Source organism: Marmota marmota, unplaced genomic scaffold (genome assembly GCF_001458135.2).
Source record: "Marmota marmota marmota unplaced genomic scaffold, marMar, whole genome shotgun sequence".
Classification (NCBI taxonomy): domain Eukaryota; kingdom Metazoa; phylum Chordata; class Mammalia; order Rodentia; family Sciuridae; genus Marmota; species Marmota marmota.
In genome coordinates this window covers 4,982,301-4,999,113 of record NW_026000082.1, presented here as the reverse complement: position 1 = coordinate 4,999,113, position 16,813 = coordinate 4,982,301, and the positions used below count along the sequence as shown (strand labels likewise).

The window sequence follows — 16,813 nt, the reverse complement described above, 5'->3', positions numbered from 1 at the left end:
GTGGGGCTGCTGGAAACTTTATATTGCTTTTCAGAGGTTTCCAGATTTGCTTTTCAACCTCCTGTGCCATATGGCTGTAGACTTTTGGGAGTTGTCCTTGGCCAGAAAACGTGTCCTGGATTAGGCTCAGTTCATCATATGGTACAGGTTTTGTTATCTGTTCTTTTATGCATGTTCAAAGCCATGGTGACCAATATCATCATATTTCATGATATGTGAGAAAGGACAATAAGCACACTGACTTGGTGTTCACTTCTCAAGAACGTGATTCTCTCTCTGTTCCGGCAGGAGGTATTCTTCTGTCTTGTCTTCCCTCATTGCCTACTGCTAGCTTTACTCACTGTGTCTTCTTTCCTGAGCAGCCTCTATGCAGTATACAGATTTGTATTCAGTAGTGCTGGTGTATAGGGTGGGGAGGAGATGAACAGAGCTTCAGAACCCCCTTGTGAAGTGTTCCAGTACATTCAGCTGTTCATTCATTCATTCATTCACCCACTCATCAAATAGTCTACTCTGTGTCAAGTCTTCTTCTGCGCATTTGGGATTCCAGAAGAGAACAAAGCAAGGGGGGTGGTGGGGGGGAATCTCTGCTTTGTGGAATTTATTTCATTGGGGGAGATCGAAAATAAATAAGTTGCTTAGTGTTGGTGACATGTGTCGTAGAGACAGGGAATTCAGGAGTGGGGTAAGTTTGCAAGGCCTCATTAAGATGACATTTGAGGAAATACTAGGTGAAATCTTGCCTAATTTTTCTTTTAAATAGTATGAATAATAATACCTGTGTTGCAGAAGATTAAATATAAATACATGTAATAATCCAAAGTACACATATGAAGACACAAATTGGTGTGAATATACTTAGTATACAACCAGAGATATGAAAAATTGTGCTCTATATGTGTAATAAGAATTGTAATGCATTCTGCTGTCATGTATAAATTTAAAAAGTTAATTAAAAAATAAAAAATAAATAAACACATGTGATATGTGCCTTAGTTAATATAGGGCAGAGATAGCACATCAGAAATGGCCAATAAATGGAGATTTTGTTTCCTAGAGTTATACCTCTAGTCCTTTTTAGACTTTTCAAAGCCCCTTTTTTTTTCTTTGATTCTTTCTTTATAAATATTTATTTACTTGTAGTTGAACACACAGTATCTTTATTTCTTTTTATGTGGTGCTGAGGATTGAACCCAGTGCCTCACACATGCGAGGCAAACACTTTACCACTGAGCTATAGCCTCAGCTCCCGCCCCCGCTTCTTTTAATGTGCTATTTTAAAACATCTAATTATTGAATTGAAATTTTGTTTTGGCAGAAGCTTCTCCCCCACACACGGGAAGAGAATCACCCATATTTTATTTTCTTCCTTTCATATTTCATTATTACTTGTATATATGTTTGTAGCCAGTATACTCTTCCTTTGTTTAACAGGCATATGAGAGAGAAGGGGTATATAATGTTTTCATACATTTTCCTACATTAATTTCTCAACTGAAAATGTCCGTAGAATAATTCTTCATTTTGGTAAGTCATATACACACACACACACACACACACACACACACACACACACACACATTTAATTTGGTGGCGCTAGGGCTTGAACTCAGGGCCTTCCGCATGCTAGGCAGTTTGTCTACCACTAAGCTACATCCTCAGCCCTATAATTTTTCAAATCCCCTTGTAATTGGAAGTTTAGGTCATAAGTCAGTAACTTCTTATTTTCTCCCTAAGTGTAGCCAATCACAACCATTTCACAGAAGAGAATGCTAAAAGTTGCACAGGTTGAATGACTAGCCCCAAATTATACAACTGTATAGCAGCAGAGAGTGGACTATTAGTGTTTTCATTTACTTCTGAAATAGTTACTGAGCTCCTACTATTTGCCAAACATTGTGCTGAGGAGTGAAACATAGTAAGACCTTGCTTGGATTCTGGGTTTGGGTAGAGACATAGTAATAGACAATTGAAAGATAACTGCATAATAAACTTATTAATGCCTTGAGATGTTCTACAAATGAATTAACAGGGTGAACAGAACATAACTGGAGAAGACCACTTTATTATTATTATTATTTTGTTTTTCAAAAATTCTAATTTTAATTCAATTTTCTCCATGGAACATATATTGTAAGACATGATGAACAGTGGGGATGAGGAACATTGAAAATAGGTCTTATAATTCTCTGTAATTTTTGTTTTACTTTTTGCATGTATGATGTTTATTCATTTTTATTACTGAATAGTATTTTTATATTTAATTTTTAATTGACATTTGTGCTTATTTATAGTGCACAGTATTAAAACTTGATAAGTGTACATAATATGTAATGATCAAATCAGAATACTCAGTATTTCCATCTCAAATATTATCATTTCTATGAATTGGGACCATTTAAACTCTTCTCTGTTTATTTGAAATGTGTAATAAACTGTAGGTATCCTATTGTGTAATAGTACATTGGACCTACTTCTATCCCTCTAACTGTACCCATTATCCACCCTGTCACTGTCCTCTCCCCTTCCATGCCTCTAGTGACTTCTATCCTACCTTCTCCCATGTAGTTATCTTTTTTAGGGGAGGATACTTTGGAGAGGGAGTCAGGGAAAGCTGCTTGGAAAATAAGAAAACCTTGTCTATGAAGGCAAGCCCATCACACATGAAGATGCTCCTTGAATCTTTAAGAGTGGAGGCTGCAGGGTGGCAATGATCTAAAGATAACCACCTTCAGCAGCACCAGCTACAGCCTTGAAACATGAACCTCCTCACAGGGGAGTGGCAGCTTCTTGGAGCATAGGCTTGAAAGGTCAGAATGTGAAAAGCTGGGGACAGGTGAGCATCAGGTGCAGCCGCCCTGTTGTGGGGAAGGGCTGGCATGTGGGAGGAATGAAAGTTGTTAGCTTCAGGGTGTTTGGGCCTGACTCAGGACACTCTGTGGTTAAATGAGGCTGGTGGGGAAGACCAGGTGCCACAGGGCCCTGAGAGCCATGGTGATCTGTACCAGGTAACAGCAGTGGATGTTTTGATGTGGTGTCATGGCATGATCTTATGCCAAGGATCTGCCTCTGCCACTCCTTTGTGAGGAGGTTCATGTTTCATGGTGCTGCTGAGGGTCTGGTTGTCTTTAGATCATTGCCACCCTGCAGCCTCCACTCTTAAAGATTCAAGAAGCATCTTCATGTGTGATGGGCTTGCCTTCATAGATAAGGTTTTCTTGTGGGTGGAGTTGTGGGAAAAAAGGAAGCAAAAGCCATTTGCAGTGGCTTGAGCATTAGCTGTTCGGTTTCTAGGAAGCTGTTAATCATGACACAAGAACAGTTTTCCCGCATCTGGGGAGACTTGCACTTTTAGGGATGCTTTCTTGGCAAGTGTTTACTATTAAGATAATCACAGTGCTATGAGAGAAGAGCATTAAGCTCATTCTGTGACCTTTCTGCTGGCCATCAATTGTAATACAAATGAGCATTAGTAATATGCACAGTATGGGAAGCAGAAATAGCAGGCAGGTCTGTCCTCTGGTTTTGACAGAACAAATTGACAGATTTCACTTCATTTCTCCCCTGAATTATGTTCCCTGAGCCAGAGAACTTTAAAATGTGATTTTCCCTTTCCTTCTGTAATAAGAAAATGAAATTTTAAGGTTGTGGGATGTGCAGGACTCTCCAGGGGCTGCAGTAGTGTTGCCATTACACCATCACCAGGGCTTGGTCTTTGCTCTAAATATATGTTCTTCATTTTTCACGATGATTCTGTTGGTCTGCAGCATTTCCTCCTTCGTATTTTTCATATGAGAAAATTAAGCATCAAGCAGGTAAAATAACTTGCCCCAAATCAGATGCAACTTGTAAGTGGAAGAATTGGATAAGAAATCAAGGATTATACAGCTTCTAGACCTGCACTCTTTTTCCCTCCCCACGCTTGTTAATTTTTAATCGATAATGTGTGGACAAGAAAAAAATTCATAAGATACAGGTGCAGAAAATTAAGTTTCTCTCCCATCCCAGTTGCTGCTTTCTCTTCCCTAGAGGCAACCACTGTGAACCAGTTCTCAAGCACTTAATTTTATACTCTGCTGCTCTCTTTTAAGTAGAGAACAACACACAGAGTCAAAAGTGGCAGTAGCAGCAGTTGCCCACTTGGGCAAGGTCTCTATCAGGAGCATCAAAGGAGCTTTTTCAAAGTGCACATTCATTTTGCTCTTGTGGTTTTGGGTAAGACCCCCTAAGGGAATTTCGGTCTCTTCCTTGTCCCATTGCATTGAGAGTACTGTGCCTGTATTGCTAAAATGCATAATGCACTTTCACGGACATAGACACTACTTCTTTAAGACAGATGAAGGAGGCATATTGGGAGGATGGCATTTGAACTATACTCAAGAACGGATTTGGAGAAACAAGTGCAGTGATATTCCAGGTGGAAGAAATACTATGAGCAGAGGTGGGAGAGTGTCAAGTACAGTATTAGATCAGGTGTCAAAAACTCCCATATCATGTGGGCCAAGAAGATAACATAAACAATATCTAAAATGATAACTGCCAACTGACCTGTGACCTTGGGTTTAGGATTCTGAGAGAACTCTCATTATCCTGTACCACAGAGTACATACTACATATTTTTTGAACATTCAGAATTAACATTTTAGAAGGAGTGAGAAAAACAAATACTGTATAAATGAAGCTCTAATGGCTTAGTTGATTGTCTTGAATAACCTCTGAGTGAGCACAATTAGCTTTGTGGCCATTATGCTTGTGGCTCATCATTACTTTAAACATTTAGCTTCATTCTTGGGAAGTTGCTTTTTGTTTATGGTAAATTTAGTAACCACCTAGTCTTTAAACATTAGTTACTCCCTAATCATTAAACACAATGGCTATTTAATATTTTCACTCTGGGAGTATATGTGTGGCAAGAACCCGCTATGGGGTGTGTTCTTATTTTGAGTTCAACTTTTTTGGAAGTCCTCCCCCATCCAACTGACACATCTTTGGAGCATTTCTTTCCAGAAGTTTTTCCTCCCCCTGAAGCCATAGCACTTATATTCCCACATGAGCATTTTGATATCTTACTTTAGGATCCTAAAAGCAGAGCTTTTAGAGAAATGCATGGGATGCCATTTGTTTCATGACAGGTCTTTCTACTCCTGGGTTGAAGACCTCTAGCTTTCTTGATCTCGGTTGACCTTCCTCATCTCAACAGTGACAGTAAATCACACAATGGTCACACTTTTTGGATGCATTTCCTTCTATCCTTTACCTGTCATATCAGGATCATGAAAATCCTGCTGCTCATTAGCTTTGTCAGTTTCCGTAGGACCCCTCATGAAGCGCATCGAATAAACATCAAGAAGCATGACATGGGTGTGTGTGAAGGTATCAATCATCTGTTGCACCCACTCCTGTCATTTCAGCACTTTCCCCTCTCAAAGAACTCAGAATACCAAAGGGGTGGACAACTGAAAGAGATGAAATGGTTGATTTGTTTAGTTGCTAAGTGCAGCTGGGACAGGTAATTAAACAGTCCCGCTCCCGCGGAGAAGCCTGCAGCAATGTAACATGATGTCTCAGAAAGCCAGCTGCACTCAAATTTAGATTCAGAACTAATATTAGGTAGGCCTCCTTCAGATTGACAGATCTCATAAACATCATTTCTGGTTTATTTGTTCAGCATGGTTGAAGATGAAGCCTTTGTGTTTTGTTTGTGGTTTAAGTTTTCTAGGGAGCATGTGGTATTCACAGATATCTGCAGGAGTAGCCTAGAAGGGCACAGCCCCATATCCAGAGGGTAAGGGATGCCAGAAGTGAGCCTCTGCCAGTCCTCAGTGCCCTAGCTCGTTCCTGACTTCATGTGTTCCATTGGAGGTGGGGATGGGGTTAGCCATATGACTAGATGAGGATGGGTTGGAGGGGTAGGTTGGGTGGGGAAGCCTGGAAGGGGAGACTGGAACCACTTTCCTTCTTATCTTTTTAAATTTCGATGTAGCATATTGTTCTGTAGTAGCCAAGGTGTCTCTATAACTACAGCATGTCTTTGTCGTAATTTGGGCACTTATTTCCATGGAGAGATTGTCACCACCATCTGCTCATTTATTCACATAAAAAATTTAGTAATTATCTTTTTCACTCACCTCCTATAAGCAGTCTCCCAGAAGGCTTTTTGTAGGGCAGACTCATTTTATCCTTTTGAGTCTCACCTCAAATGTCTCTTTCTTTTTAGAGCCTATACTGGCCACCTTTCCAGACTGACCTTCAGTGTTGTGTCCTTATGCCATGACCCTCAGTGGTTATGTCAGTGAGGTGCTGTAAATGTCTAGCTCTCAAGAAAAGAAGGGCAGCCCCAGTTGTAGCACTTACCAATATCTGTGGTGTGAGTGCCCTGACATGGCCAATTTCCAGCTATCAGGTGACATCATTTATTGCTGAGTTGGGAAGCCATGCACAGTAGCACTTCATTGTTAGGCTCTTCTGCAGAAGCAGGACTATTTAATTACCTGCATTTAGCAACTACACAAATCAACTATTTCTAATGTGTTTTTCAGTTGTTCACGGCTTCGGTATCTCTGATGTCTTAGAGAATATGTCTACCATATGGATATAAATCACTTTGAGAAAATAGTGGGAAAACATAGAAATAATGAATTGATGGATTTTGAGTTCTTATTTTATTTATTTTAGTATTAATTATAATTTTATACAACTTAATTTTAAATAATGGCCAGGTTTAATAACCTGGCTCACAACTTTGCTAGAAATTGAATGATCTCCTTTCACATGCCAGTGTGAGCCAGCTCCAGCACCCCACTGGAGGGGATCTCTGGGTGGACACTGACAACTCTCTGCCCTGCAGTGTTTGGCTTATAAACAAAGGAAGGAAGACAGTTGGCAGAGATGGGTGGATTTCTCTGAGAGTTCTTACTTCCATTAAATATACTATCAAAGAAAATGGCATGAGTGTCTCCTATCTTGATATATGTGACTTGGGTCAGTGACTGGACAAGAGAATGAGGTGGCAGCAGTGAGAAATAATGAAATCACAGAGAGGGAATAGCAGTGGAAATAACTTTAACCTTCCACTTAGGGTAGTAGAACATCTTATTGCCAGAGTTGGTTTTACATCCCAGAGTGCTTGGTGGTCAAGGGCACTTCATTTTCAGAAAATTAGCCCAGGGCCAGAAGTCCCTCATGCCTATTTTAAGTCACTCGGGTCGTAGTCAGCTAGACCACTTGCCACTTCACATTTGTCTGCATGTCTGTTGTGGGATGTAAATGAGTCCTCAGATGGTGTCTGAACCAAGCCGGTGGAACACTGGGGACTCAGAGCAGATGACTGAGGGGAGGTGACAACTCAGGGGTGAGGAATCTGATTGTAGGGAGAATGAGGGAAGAAGCCACACTGGAGATGGGTAGATAGAGGTAGCCCTGCTAGTTTAGATAAATAGGTGATTGATCTAGAAAATATATTAGTAGTATTTACCATTTTTTAGTATATATAGCCACAATGAGAAATCATGAGCTCCATCTTTCAAATTTTGGGGATATGGTGAATGTCTTGTCCTTTGCAACCAGCAAAGATAAGAGCAACAAAGGTAGTCAGCTCTTTTCTCTGACATTGGCTAGAGTTTCTAGATCCTTCACTCATATCGTAGTCCACACAAATCCTTATAAATCAACAGAATCAATCCTAGAATGGTTAATGTCGTCCCCAAATCAGAAATGGTATCACTTAAATTAGCAAGATGGAAAAGGACATCTTTTACAGATTAGGTCAAATAACCTTCAGTGTGCCCATATTCAGTGCCTGAAACTGTTCTAGGCCCCAGGCTATAGGGATTAAAGGTACAGACTTGACATTCAAGTGTGAAGGGGAGAAACAAAGAAAATAGAATTCTAAGCAGTACTTGTGAGTCATGATAGAAATGTGCACAGAGTAGTCTCGAACTCCCGATGGAGGCAGGTTAACTAAGAGCTTCCTGAAAATGACATTGCTTTTATATTGAAGTGTGAATGGAAGTTATTTATGAAACAGGGGAGTTAGAGATATTCTGGGGCTGGTGAGCCCTGTAAAAAAAGAGAAACACAGTGTACATACTAGGAACTGTAGAAATCGTGGGGGTACCTGGAGCTTAAAATTGAAGACAGAACTTTGTAAGTCTGTCTCTTCATTTCCAGGGAATCTGTAAGGAAAATAGGAGTAAAGACAAGAACTTCAAGAACAAGAACTTCATAATTTTACTTGAGGCTGCTTTTCCCATTATTGTCTTCTTTTGGGAGTTTGGTGATCTGATTCAGGTGGTGGTGTTTTCATCTCAACATTGGTACTTGTTGGAGGATTGACACTCATCTGTGTCCTCTCATGTGTAATATGTCACTCTGTGTCTTGCTATAGCTGCTGCCTATCCATACTCTGAGGCTTGGTGTGGAAGTGGATTCCTTTGATGGGCACCATTACATTTCTTCAATTGTTCCTGGTGGTCCTGTTGATATGCTGAACCTTCTACAGCTAGAGGATGAGCTTCTTGAGGTAAAGTTTATGGGGGGAAGAAAGATACCAAGCACGAAATTTTAAAATTCTAGGCAAATGTGTCCACTGAGTTGCAGTGTCACCAATGCCAATGTAATGTGAACCTCTTAGATTGGAAAACAGAGTAAATTGGATGACAAAAGGAAACCAGTTTCACTCCATCAGTTCATTTTTGCCATATGCTAAGGCTCCTCAGAGGTCCTTTTTAAAAAAAAATTAATTTTTAAAAATTCTTTTTAGTTATACATGATAGTAGAATGTATTTTGATATTATACATTATATATGGAGTACAGCTTCCCGTTCTTGTGGTTATACATGATGTAGAGTTACACTGGTCATGTATTTATAAATGAATGCAGGAAAGTTATGTCCATTTTATTCTACTGTCTCTCCCATCCCCCTTTGCTTCCCCCCCCATTTCCCTCTGTTCCAATCTGGTGAACCTCCACTTATCTCTCCCTTCCACCTATTTTTGAGTCAGCATCCACATATCAGAACATTCGTTCCTTTTTTGGGGGGATTGGTTTATTTCACTTAGCCTGATAGCCTTCAGTTCCATCCATTTACTGGTAAATGCCATAATTTCATTCTTCTTTATGGGAGTGTAGTCCATTGTGTATATGTACTACATTTTCTTTATCCATTCACTGAGATATCCTTTTTAATGTGTATCAAAATGATGTACTAAGAAAGGAGTTTGACAGCATAATTTGTCTTTTTCTAAGCAAAATGTTAAGAATCCAATCCCTGACCCTAGGTGTTTGCAACACGTAGTCACATTTATACATTGATAATTTCTAATAAGGATTAGAGCTGAACAACTTCAGGCACATGTACAGTTGACTTACATGTAGATGCTTTTGGCATAGTCTGCTTAAAACTCCCTATCCACAGGGTGGCCTCCAGTGGGCTTGCTCAGGCTCCCGAGCCTCTCCTCAAAGAAGTTCTATAGTAGCTTTGAAATGATTTTCTCTAGAGATTTAAATAATTGGAAAATTCAGTGTTAACAAACAAAATAATCACGAAACCCCATGTTTTACAGATAAGAAAACAAGATGCTAACTCCCCAACTTTATACACAAAATTAGTGGTAGAATGTTAACTTTAGCTCATGTTTCCTAACCCCTATTTCATTGTTGTTGTTTTTTTTTCAAATACAACATACTATCTCCTGAGCTTCTGAAAGAGATATAGGAACAGCCAAGCAAGAAGACTACAGAGAAGAGGGTTATTTCAAGAGTTAGGATTTACAACAGCCAGGCACTGTGGTACACTCCTTTAATCCTAACAGCTTAGGAAGCTGAGGCAGGAGGATGGCGAGTTCAAAGACCAGCTTCAGCAACTTAGTGAAACCCTGTCTCAAAACAAAACATAAAAAGGGGTTGGGATATGGCTCAGTGGTTAAGCGCCCCAGGTTCAATCCCTTGTTTAAACCAAAAAACAAAAAACAAAAAAAACCAAAATCAACCTAATAGCCTTAGCCAAGATCAGACTCTCATGGACCCTGACTTCTATTTAAAATTTATGTTTGCTCAAAGCGAAATGACAAAGATGGTACATAGTTTTCATGTTGGGTGCAATTACAGTTTGTTTGTAGTGTACACCCACCTAAGGGAATATATTGAGAATTCTGGGTTGAATTTCAAGGTCAAAGGGAAGAGTGCTTTGACTGGTTATCAACTTCTGACATAGTGTTGGAGGACAGGGTGTTGGAGTCCTTTTTTTTAAGATGTGGAAAGTTGCTTATTTTTTGAATTTAAATTTTTTATTGATACAAAACATTAAAATTTTACACGTGGGGTGGGCATGGTGGTACACATCTGTAATCTCAGTGGTTTGGGAGGCTGAATCAGGAGGATCTCATGTTCAAAGCCAGCCTCAGCAATTTGCAAGACCTTGTCTCAAAAAAAAAAGAAAAAAAAAAAGTTAATGGGGCAACAAGTGATGTTTTGTTAGATGTATACATTGTATAATGTTTGTCAGGTTCAACATATTTATCTCCTCAAGAGTTAGTTATCTTAGAGGTGTTGACAAGTGATCTTGGGCTACTTATTATAGATTCATGCCCTCAATTTTACTAGATGATTTAGCTTTCTTTCTGATGCTGGGATTGGGTCTTCCTCTGCTAGTTGGCAGGATATGGGCAGTGAGGATTCCGCAATCTGTGGATTGAAGGCTATTGCTATTATATGTAGTTGTTGGGTGGTGAGAAATGAGATATGTTTGGGAGGTGTGAGGCATGAGTTAAACCAACTTAGTTCATTTTATTATTTTAGGTAATAAAGTTTATGTAACAGAAAATTTACTATTTTAACTTTTTAAGTGTAAAATTTAGTGGCACAAAGTATTAATCACTACTAGTAAGTGATCTGTGCTAAAGAAACGTTGGCTGGATTGGGATCGAGCAGGTATAGGTGATCCCAGCCATCAACTGAAGGTTCCATGCTTCAGCTGAGATTAGAATGCATGGGCCTTCCACTCCAAAATAAAATGTTGTGTTTTGAATTCTGAAATGCAGATTTCCCATGAAGGAACTTAGGGTAGGGAAGGAAACCCAGGTTTGAAAGTCAGAAGAGCTCCTTTGGGTTCTGAATTTGCCACAACTTGCCCTGTGTCTCTTGGCATGTAAGTTAACTTTTTTAAAAATCTATTTTTTAGCTGTTGATGGACCTTTATTTAATTTATTATTTATATGCAGTAGTGATAATAGGACCCAGTGCCTCCCACATGCTAGGCAAGTGCTGTACCCCTGAGCCACGACCCCAGCCCATCACTTAACATTTTGAGGAGTCCATTTCTTCATTAAATGCCATTTCACTATGTGTTTGTGATGATCTAACAAAATGCCATCCGTGTACGCTACACAGCCTAACCTTACTGAGAAGAGCTGGCCTCAGTATCCCCATGACGAAGTCATGTTAACAAGCTTGGGGGCTGAGATGAGGATTCAAGGTGGTAGTATAGGGTGACAGCACTTGGGCAGAATTCTGTGTTCTGGAAGTGTGTATACACATGTGCATTTTCTGATGAAAAGAGTTGGATAATTGAGACTTTACAGCTTTTAAGAAGGTCTCAAGTTGAGGGACCTTGAGAAATATTGTGAATTTTAAAATAATAATTGGCTGCTTCTGAGTAACTGAATATAGACATAGAAGGCCTCTGTAAAATTAGCCAAATAAAGTCCTTGACGTGTGTGTGTGTGTGTGTGTGTGTGTGTGTGTGTGTGTGTAATGTACTCCTTAGAGCTTAAAACCAGAAACACAAATATGCTTTGGGGTTAGAACACTGTGCCAAGTCTCAGCCCAGAGCAGCCGTTTACAACAGCCATAAATCCCCTTAGATAGGAGTTGGTAATGGGAAATGTGACCAATCCCTTTAGTAAGAGAAAGTAGTGAGGAGGACTACCAGGCACTGCTGTAATAATTGGAGACAATTCAAATTAATAAATAATGAGCTAAATAAATATTTAAAGGTACTCCAAGATAAAAACCCGAGAAGTGACTTTCTAATTTGTTGAAGTGAAACACAAAATAATACTTGTGTATGGGTAGAATTCCTGCTTTGATCATATCTACTTGCTATTTTTAATATGGGTTGCTACCCATTTAAGTGACTTTCGGTCTTTTTGTGCTTATATCATCAATTGGTACTATGGATATGGTGTGACCAGTGATGGGTACCTTTTAGCCCTTTCTTGCATAAAGGTTGACTTACAGTTCTTCCAAGGAAAAACCTTTTGTCTGCTGACAAACCTGCTGTCCCCTGGACCCCTTCATTGTCGTAAAAACTGGGGAGGTGATATTTATTTTTCCAGTAGAGACAGCTCCCTAAAGTGCATGTGGGTCCCTCTACCGTGTGGTGCTTTCTTTGTAAATAATTAAGTGGCAGGGAAATGTCTGGCCTGATGGCTAAGTGCTGGGTAGGTTACAGGCTTGAGAGTGGTTCCCAGGGATGATGTCTCTAGACTCCTCCCGCTGCTGATGAGATGCTTCCAGCAACCCAATGTACTTAAATTCTCTGGTGCAATGACAGGTCTGTGGAAAGGCTGTTCCCAGTAAAGTTGGCCCAGTCAGTTATCTGAACATTAGCACTAAACCTGTCAGAAATTAATGCCAGCTAGAAATTTCATTAAAACTAATAATGTTGCTAAACCCTCCCAGGAAGGTAGGAGTCAGATATGAAAAGATTATTGTGCCTGAATTTTGTCCATGCCTCAGCTTTTGGGGAGGAACAGACAGGTTAGCTTTTAGTGACCAGTAGTCAGAAGTGAGAGAACTCTTTAAAGTCATAAATGTAATCTTTCTAAAATCATCTTTGGTGCAAAGTATTATTAAATGATATGGAATGTGGATAATTTTTCACGAGGAAGATTAATCATCAGTAGGGAATAGTTCTCTTTTTTAAACATGAAACACTTGAATGAAATAACTTGAAATTGACACTTCCTACATAACTTGATGGCTGCATCAGCAAAACTTTACAAGAATGGAACTGGAGCGAGTTATGCATATTCCTTTTCTATAGAAGCGATTTTTCTAGGATGGTAATAAGAGTGAAAGGATGTTGAACCGATGTTAAATTTTGATAGCCATGCATCTAAGATTTTATCACCTACACATTGTAAGGTGAGCAGTTTTTAACAGTCTTAAGTTTAGTGTTAACATCTATAGTGATATTATTATTCTTGTGAAAGGAAATGGTCTTGATAAGGCTGTAAGTGATATTTAGTGCATTTTAGGAGAGGTAGGTAGAAGTAGATGAGAGAACACAATACTGGTGCACCCGTAGGAGAAGCTGTGGAGCTGTGAAGAATCAGATCACTCATCTAGTAACTGTTGTACTCTGCACACGTTTTACAATTCATTCATTCAAGTTCAGTAAAGATTCAGTCTTAATTTTGATAAATAGGATTTCTAACATTTTTAGGGACTATTGAGATAATATGACTAGGTCCTTTGTTTAAAGAGAGCATAAATGATATCCCATTCAAATTCTGGTAGATTGATAACAAGAGATTTTTTGTCTCTTCATTTGGGGCCTCTTCAATGATCACTTACCCCTTGTCCTTCTAGGTCAATGGTGTGCAGCTTTATGGAAAATCTCGCCGAGAAGCAGTTTCCTTTCTTAAAGAAGTGCCACCCCCTTTTACCTTGGTTTGCTGTCGGCGGCTATTTGACGATGAAGCCTCTGTAGATGAACCAATGACTACTGAAACCCCTCTTCCTGAGATGGAGGTACTGAATGCATATATTACACTTCCCATAGGCATGCACATTCAGTAAGGATACCCCAAAGAAGGTACTACAGGGTTAAGAGAGGAGGACCAACCCTGCTCTACTCCTTTATATTTGACTGAGGCAAACAGTGCATCACTTTTCAGGTTATTATTTTCACTTACCATCCTAAAACTCTTTTCCTCAAAGTGTTGGTGACATTGATGTGCATGCATTTTGATTTTAGTAATTGCCTGCACTCATTGCTTTTGGCTCCTGGTTCAACTCAATTCATCTTAATAAGGTTAAGATTTTGGTGGATGTTGAATATCTAATGATCTTTTCTTTCTCAGAGCCTTAAAAATAAGAAGATGTGTGATCAGTTTTGAAGTGAGTCTAAAAGTTGCCATAAAAACTTTTAGAAGACCAGAGTATGAAATAACTTTATCTGCTGTTGGAACTCTTTCTAAGAGCATTGTAATTTCAAAAAGAGTTTTGAGCACATATTTTGCCATCATGAGCCCTTGGTAATTGCATGTTTGTGCCACTTCTCATGTTTCCAGACGCTTAGGTTATAATTCCATTCATACCAGCTTAGATGCACGGGCTTCCTTTCTACCTGCCTTTGGTCAGGATTTCAAATTACATGGACTCTAATCCTGCCTTTAGCACTTAATATTCATGAATCTTGGGAAAATAACCTTGTTTTCTCTTCATATTCTTCTGAAAAATGGTGCCCTGATAAGAACTTACACATCTCATGCATTTATGTAAGAAGCAATAAATGTGCAAAATAAATAATATGTGCAAAGACCTTCCTGTGATGGCTTGAGTGTGGAAAGTACGCCACAAAAGTTAGTGATCACTTTTTTTGACTGCTGCAGTCCACCAGTCTTTGTTTTCTGATTTTCTAAAGTACATTGGAATCTAGTACTAACTTACAGTCACAGATCCGTCAGTATATATCCATCTTGTTTTTCCAAGAAGACTGTCAGTTCCTCGTGGTCAGAGGCCAACTCTTAAAATTATTATTATTTTTTATTATCTCATAATGCTTTTATTCTGTACTGGGCAAATAAAAAGGAAATTTTTTGATAATTGATTGACAATCTTTTTTTTTTTTAATGTTTATCTTTTGCAAAAAGAAAAAAAAATCAAGTATGGAACTCAAATGCCAAACTTTTGTGACTTGCTCTCCTTAATGAAATGAAATATGGGTGGTGGCTTCCCTTTGAGGGCTGATAAAAATGCCTTTAATCTAATCCTATAGGGTGTGTAAATCACCAACCCAGCTTGCTGACTCTCTGCTCCCATCTGTCATGCTTTACCACAATGGGTGAACAACAGCTTGAATTATGCCAAATGTCAACCTGGCTGCCCATTAGTTGATTGCTTTCCATTTTGTAAATATAAGAATTATGCAAAATTGATTATATCAAAGTGATATATTTCCAGTTGTTGCATGATATCTTATGTACCTGGGATGCCTTGAAATTTCTACAAACTTGTGTTAATTGTATGTGGTTTCCTAAAGTCCTGACTTTCTTTTCCCATCTATCTCTTTTTTCACTTATACTGATACCATCTTATTTTATTAAACTATCTGGTTAGGTGGCTCAGCCAAAATTCAAACACTCATTAATCAGTGAGGGTATTAAGTTCCCAGTAAGACATCAATCATATTGTATTAGCCATTGGAACTGTGCATTTTATTGGAAGATATGAGTGTTTTCTTTTTAACTATATCACTTCATCATATCAGGATGAAATATGCAGAGGTTATTGATCTAGAACGTTTCTACTTATTTCAGGTTATATAATCTAAGAACAAGGAAATTGTTCCTACGTTCAGATTCCATCTTCCATGGACTGGGTGTTGATCTTCCATGTCCTACAAGCAACTTGCATCTGGACCAGTCCTAATTTTGGGGGGTTGGAAACTGGGGATTAATTCAGGGGTTCTTTACCACTGAGTCACATCTTCAGTCCTTTTTATTTTTTGAGACAGGGTCTTACTAAGTTGATGAGGTTGGCCTTGAACTTGTAATTCTCCTGCCCTTCTGCCTCAACCTCCTTAGTCACTGGTATTATAGGCATAGGCTGCCAGGCCCTGCATAAGAATGTTTTTGTACTAACTGTGGTGCCTTCCTCTTTAAATTATAGACTCTGCCTCCCTTCCTTTGATTCAATTAAATGAGTTTTCTTATACGGGTCACACAAAATTATATTAGTAGAAATGATACATTTTCATTTTATATTCTGAGAACAAACCCAAAATTTCAAGAAATCTGCTTTTAAAACTTGTTATTTAGTATATAACTTTACCAAGAAGGAGTTTTAAGAGAAACACACTCAAAAGTAGGTGATTAATTAATGCATTGGACAGATATTTATCCAGTGCAGGCAGGCAGTAGGAGTCAAGTGGCAGTCTGCAGGAGCCCTCGCAGAGCCTCCATTCTAGTCCAGGAGCCAGGCTTTTTGTTAGTTGTGAGGGCCATAAAGCAAAAGGAGGTATTTCTTGAGTGTTATGCAAAAGGTCAGAGTTATGTTGGGGAAGATAAACTGGATGACAACAATATAATGCTATAAATAAAAACACAAGGAATAAAAGACTTTGGGTTGTCAAGTCAAGAAAAGTATGCTAGGCACTTGGGCTGGCCTTTCCTCTAAGATCAGATTTTCATTATTTCAACTCAGTGATTGTGATAGCTTTCAGTCACTGTGTCAAAATACCTAAATAGAAGAGGTTAAAGGAAGAAAACTTTATTTTGGTTCACAGTTTCAGAGGTTTCAATTCAAGGTCTGCCAGCTCCATTGTTTTGAGCCTGTGATGAGGCAGAACATCATGGAAGAAGGGCATTGGAGAAAAGCTGTTCAGTTTATGATGGCCAGGAAGCAGAGAGATAGCAAGCAAGGGGCCAGGGGCAAGATACACCCCTGAAGGGCATGCCCCCAGTGGCCTACTGCCTCTAACTTGGCCCTACCTCTTACATTCTCCACCACCTCTAATAATGCCATTAAATTATGGAGCTAGTGGTGGATTAATTCACTGATGAGGTCAGAGCCCTTGGAATTCAG

At 39.1% G+C, this 16,813-nt stretch overlaps 1 protein-coding gene across 6 annotated transcripts in view; it reads left to right on the top strand.

The window, feature by feature from the left end:
* Patj (PATJ crumbs cell polarity complex component) overlaps positions 1-16,813 on the top strand; it is a 342,906-nt gene that overhangs the window by 57,375 nt on the left and 268,718 nt on the right. For all 6 annotated transcript variants that reach the window (XM_048815262.1, XM_048815263.1, XM_048815259.1 and 3 more), the window contains exons 15-16: positions 8,387-8,521; positions 13,595-13,756. In XM_048815262.1, coding sequence (XP_048671219.1) covers positions 8,387-8,521; positions 13,595-13,756 — 297 coding nt within the window. The remainder of the gene's footprint in view (positions 1-8,386; positions 8,522-13,594; positions 13,757-16,813) is intronic.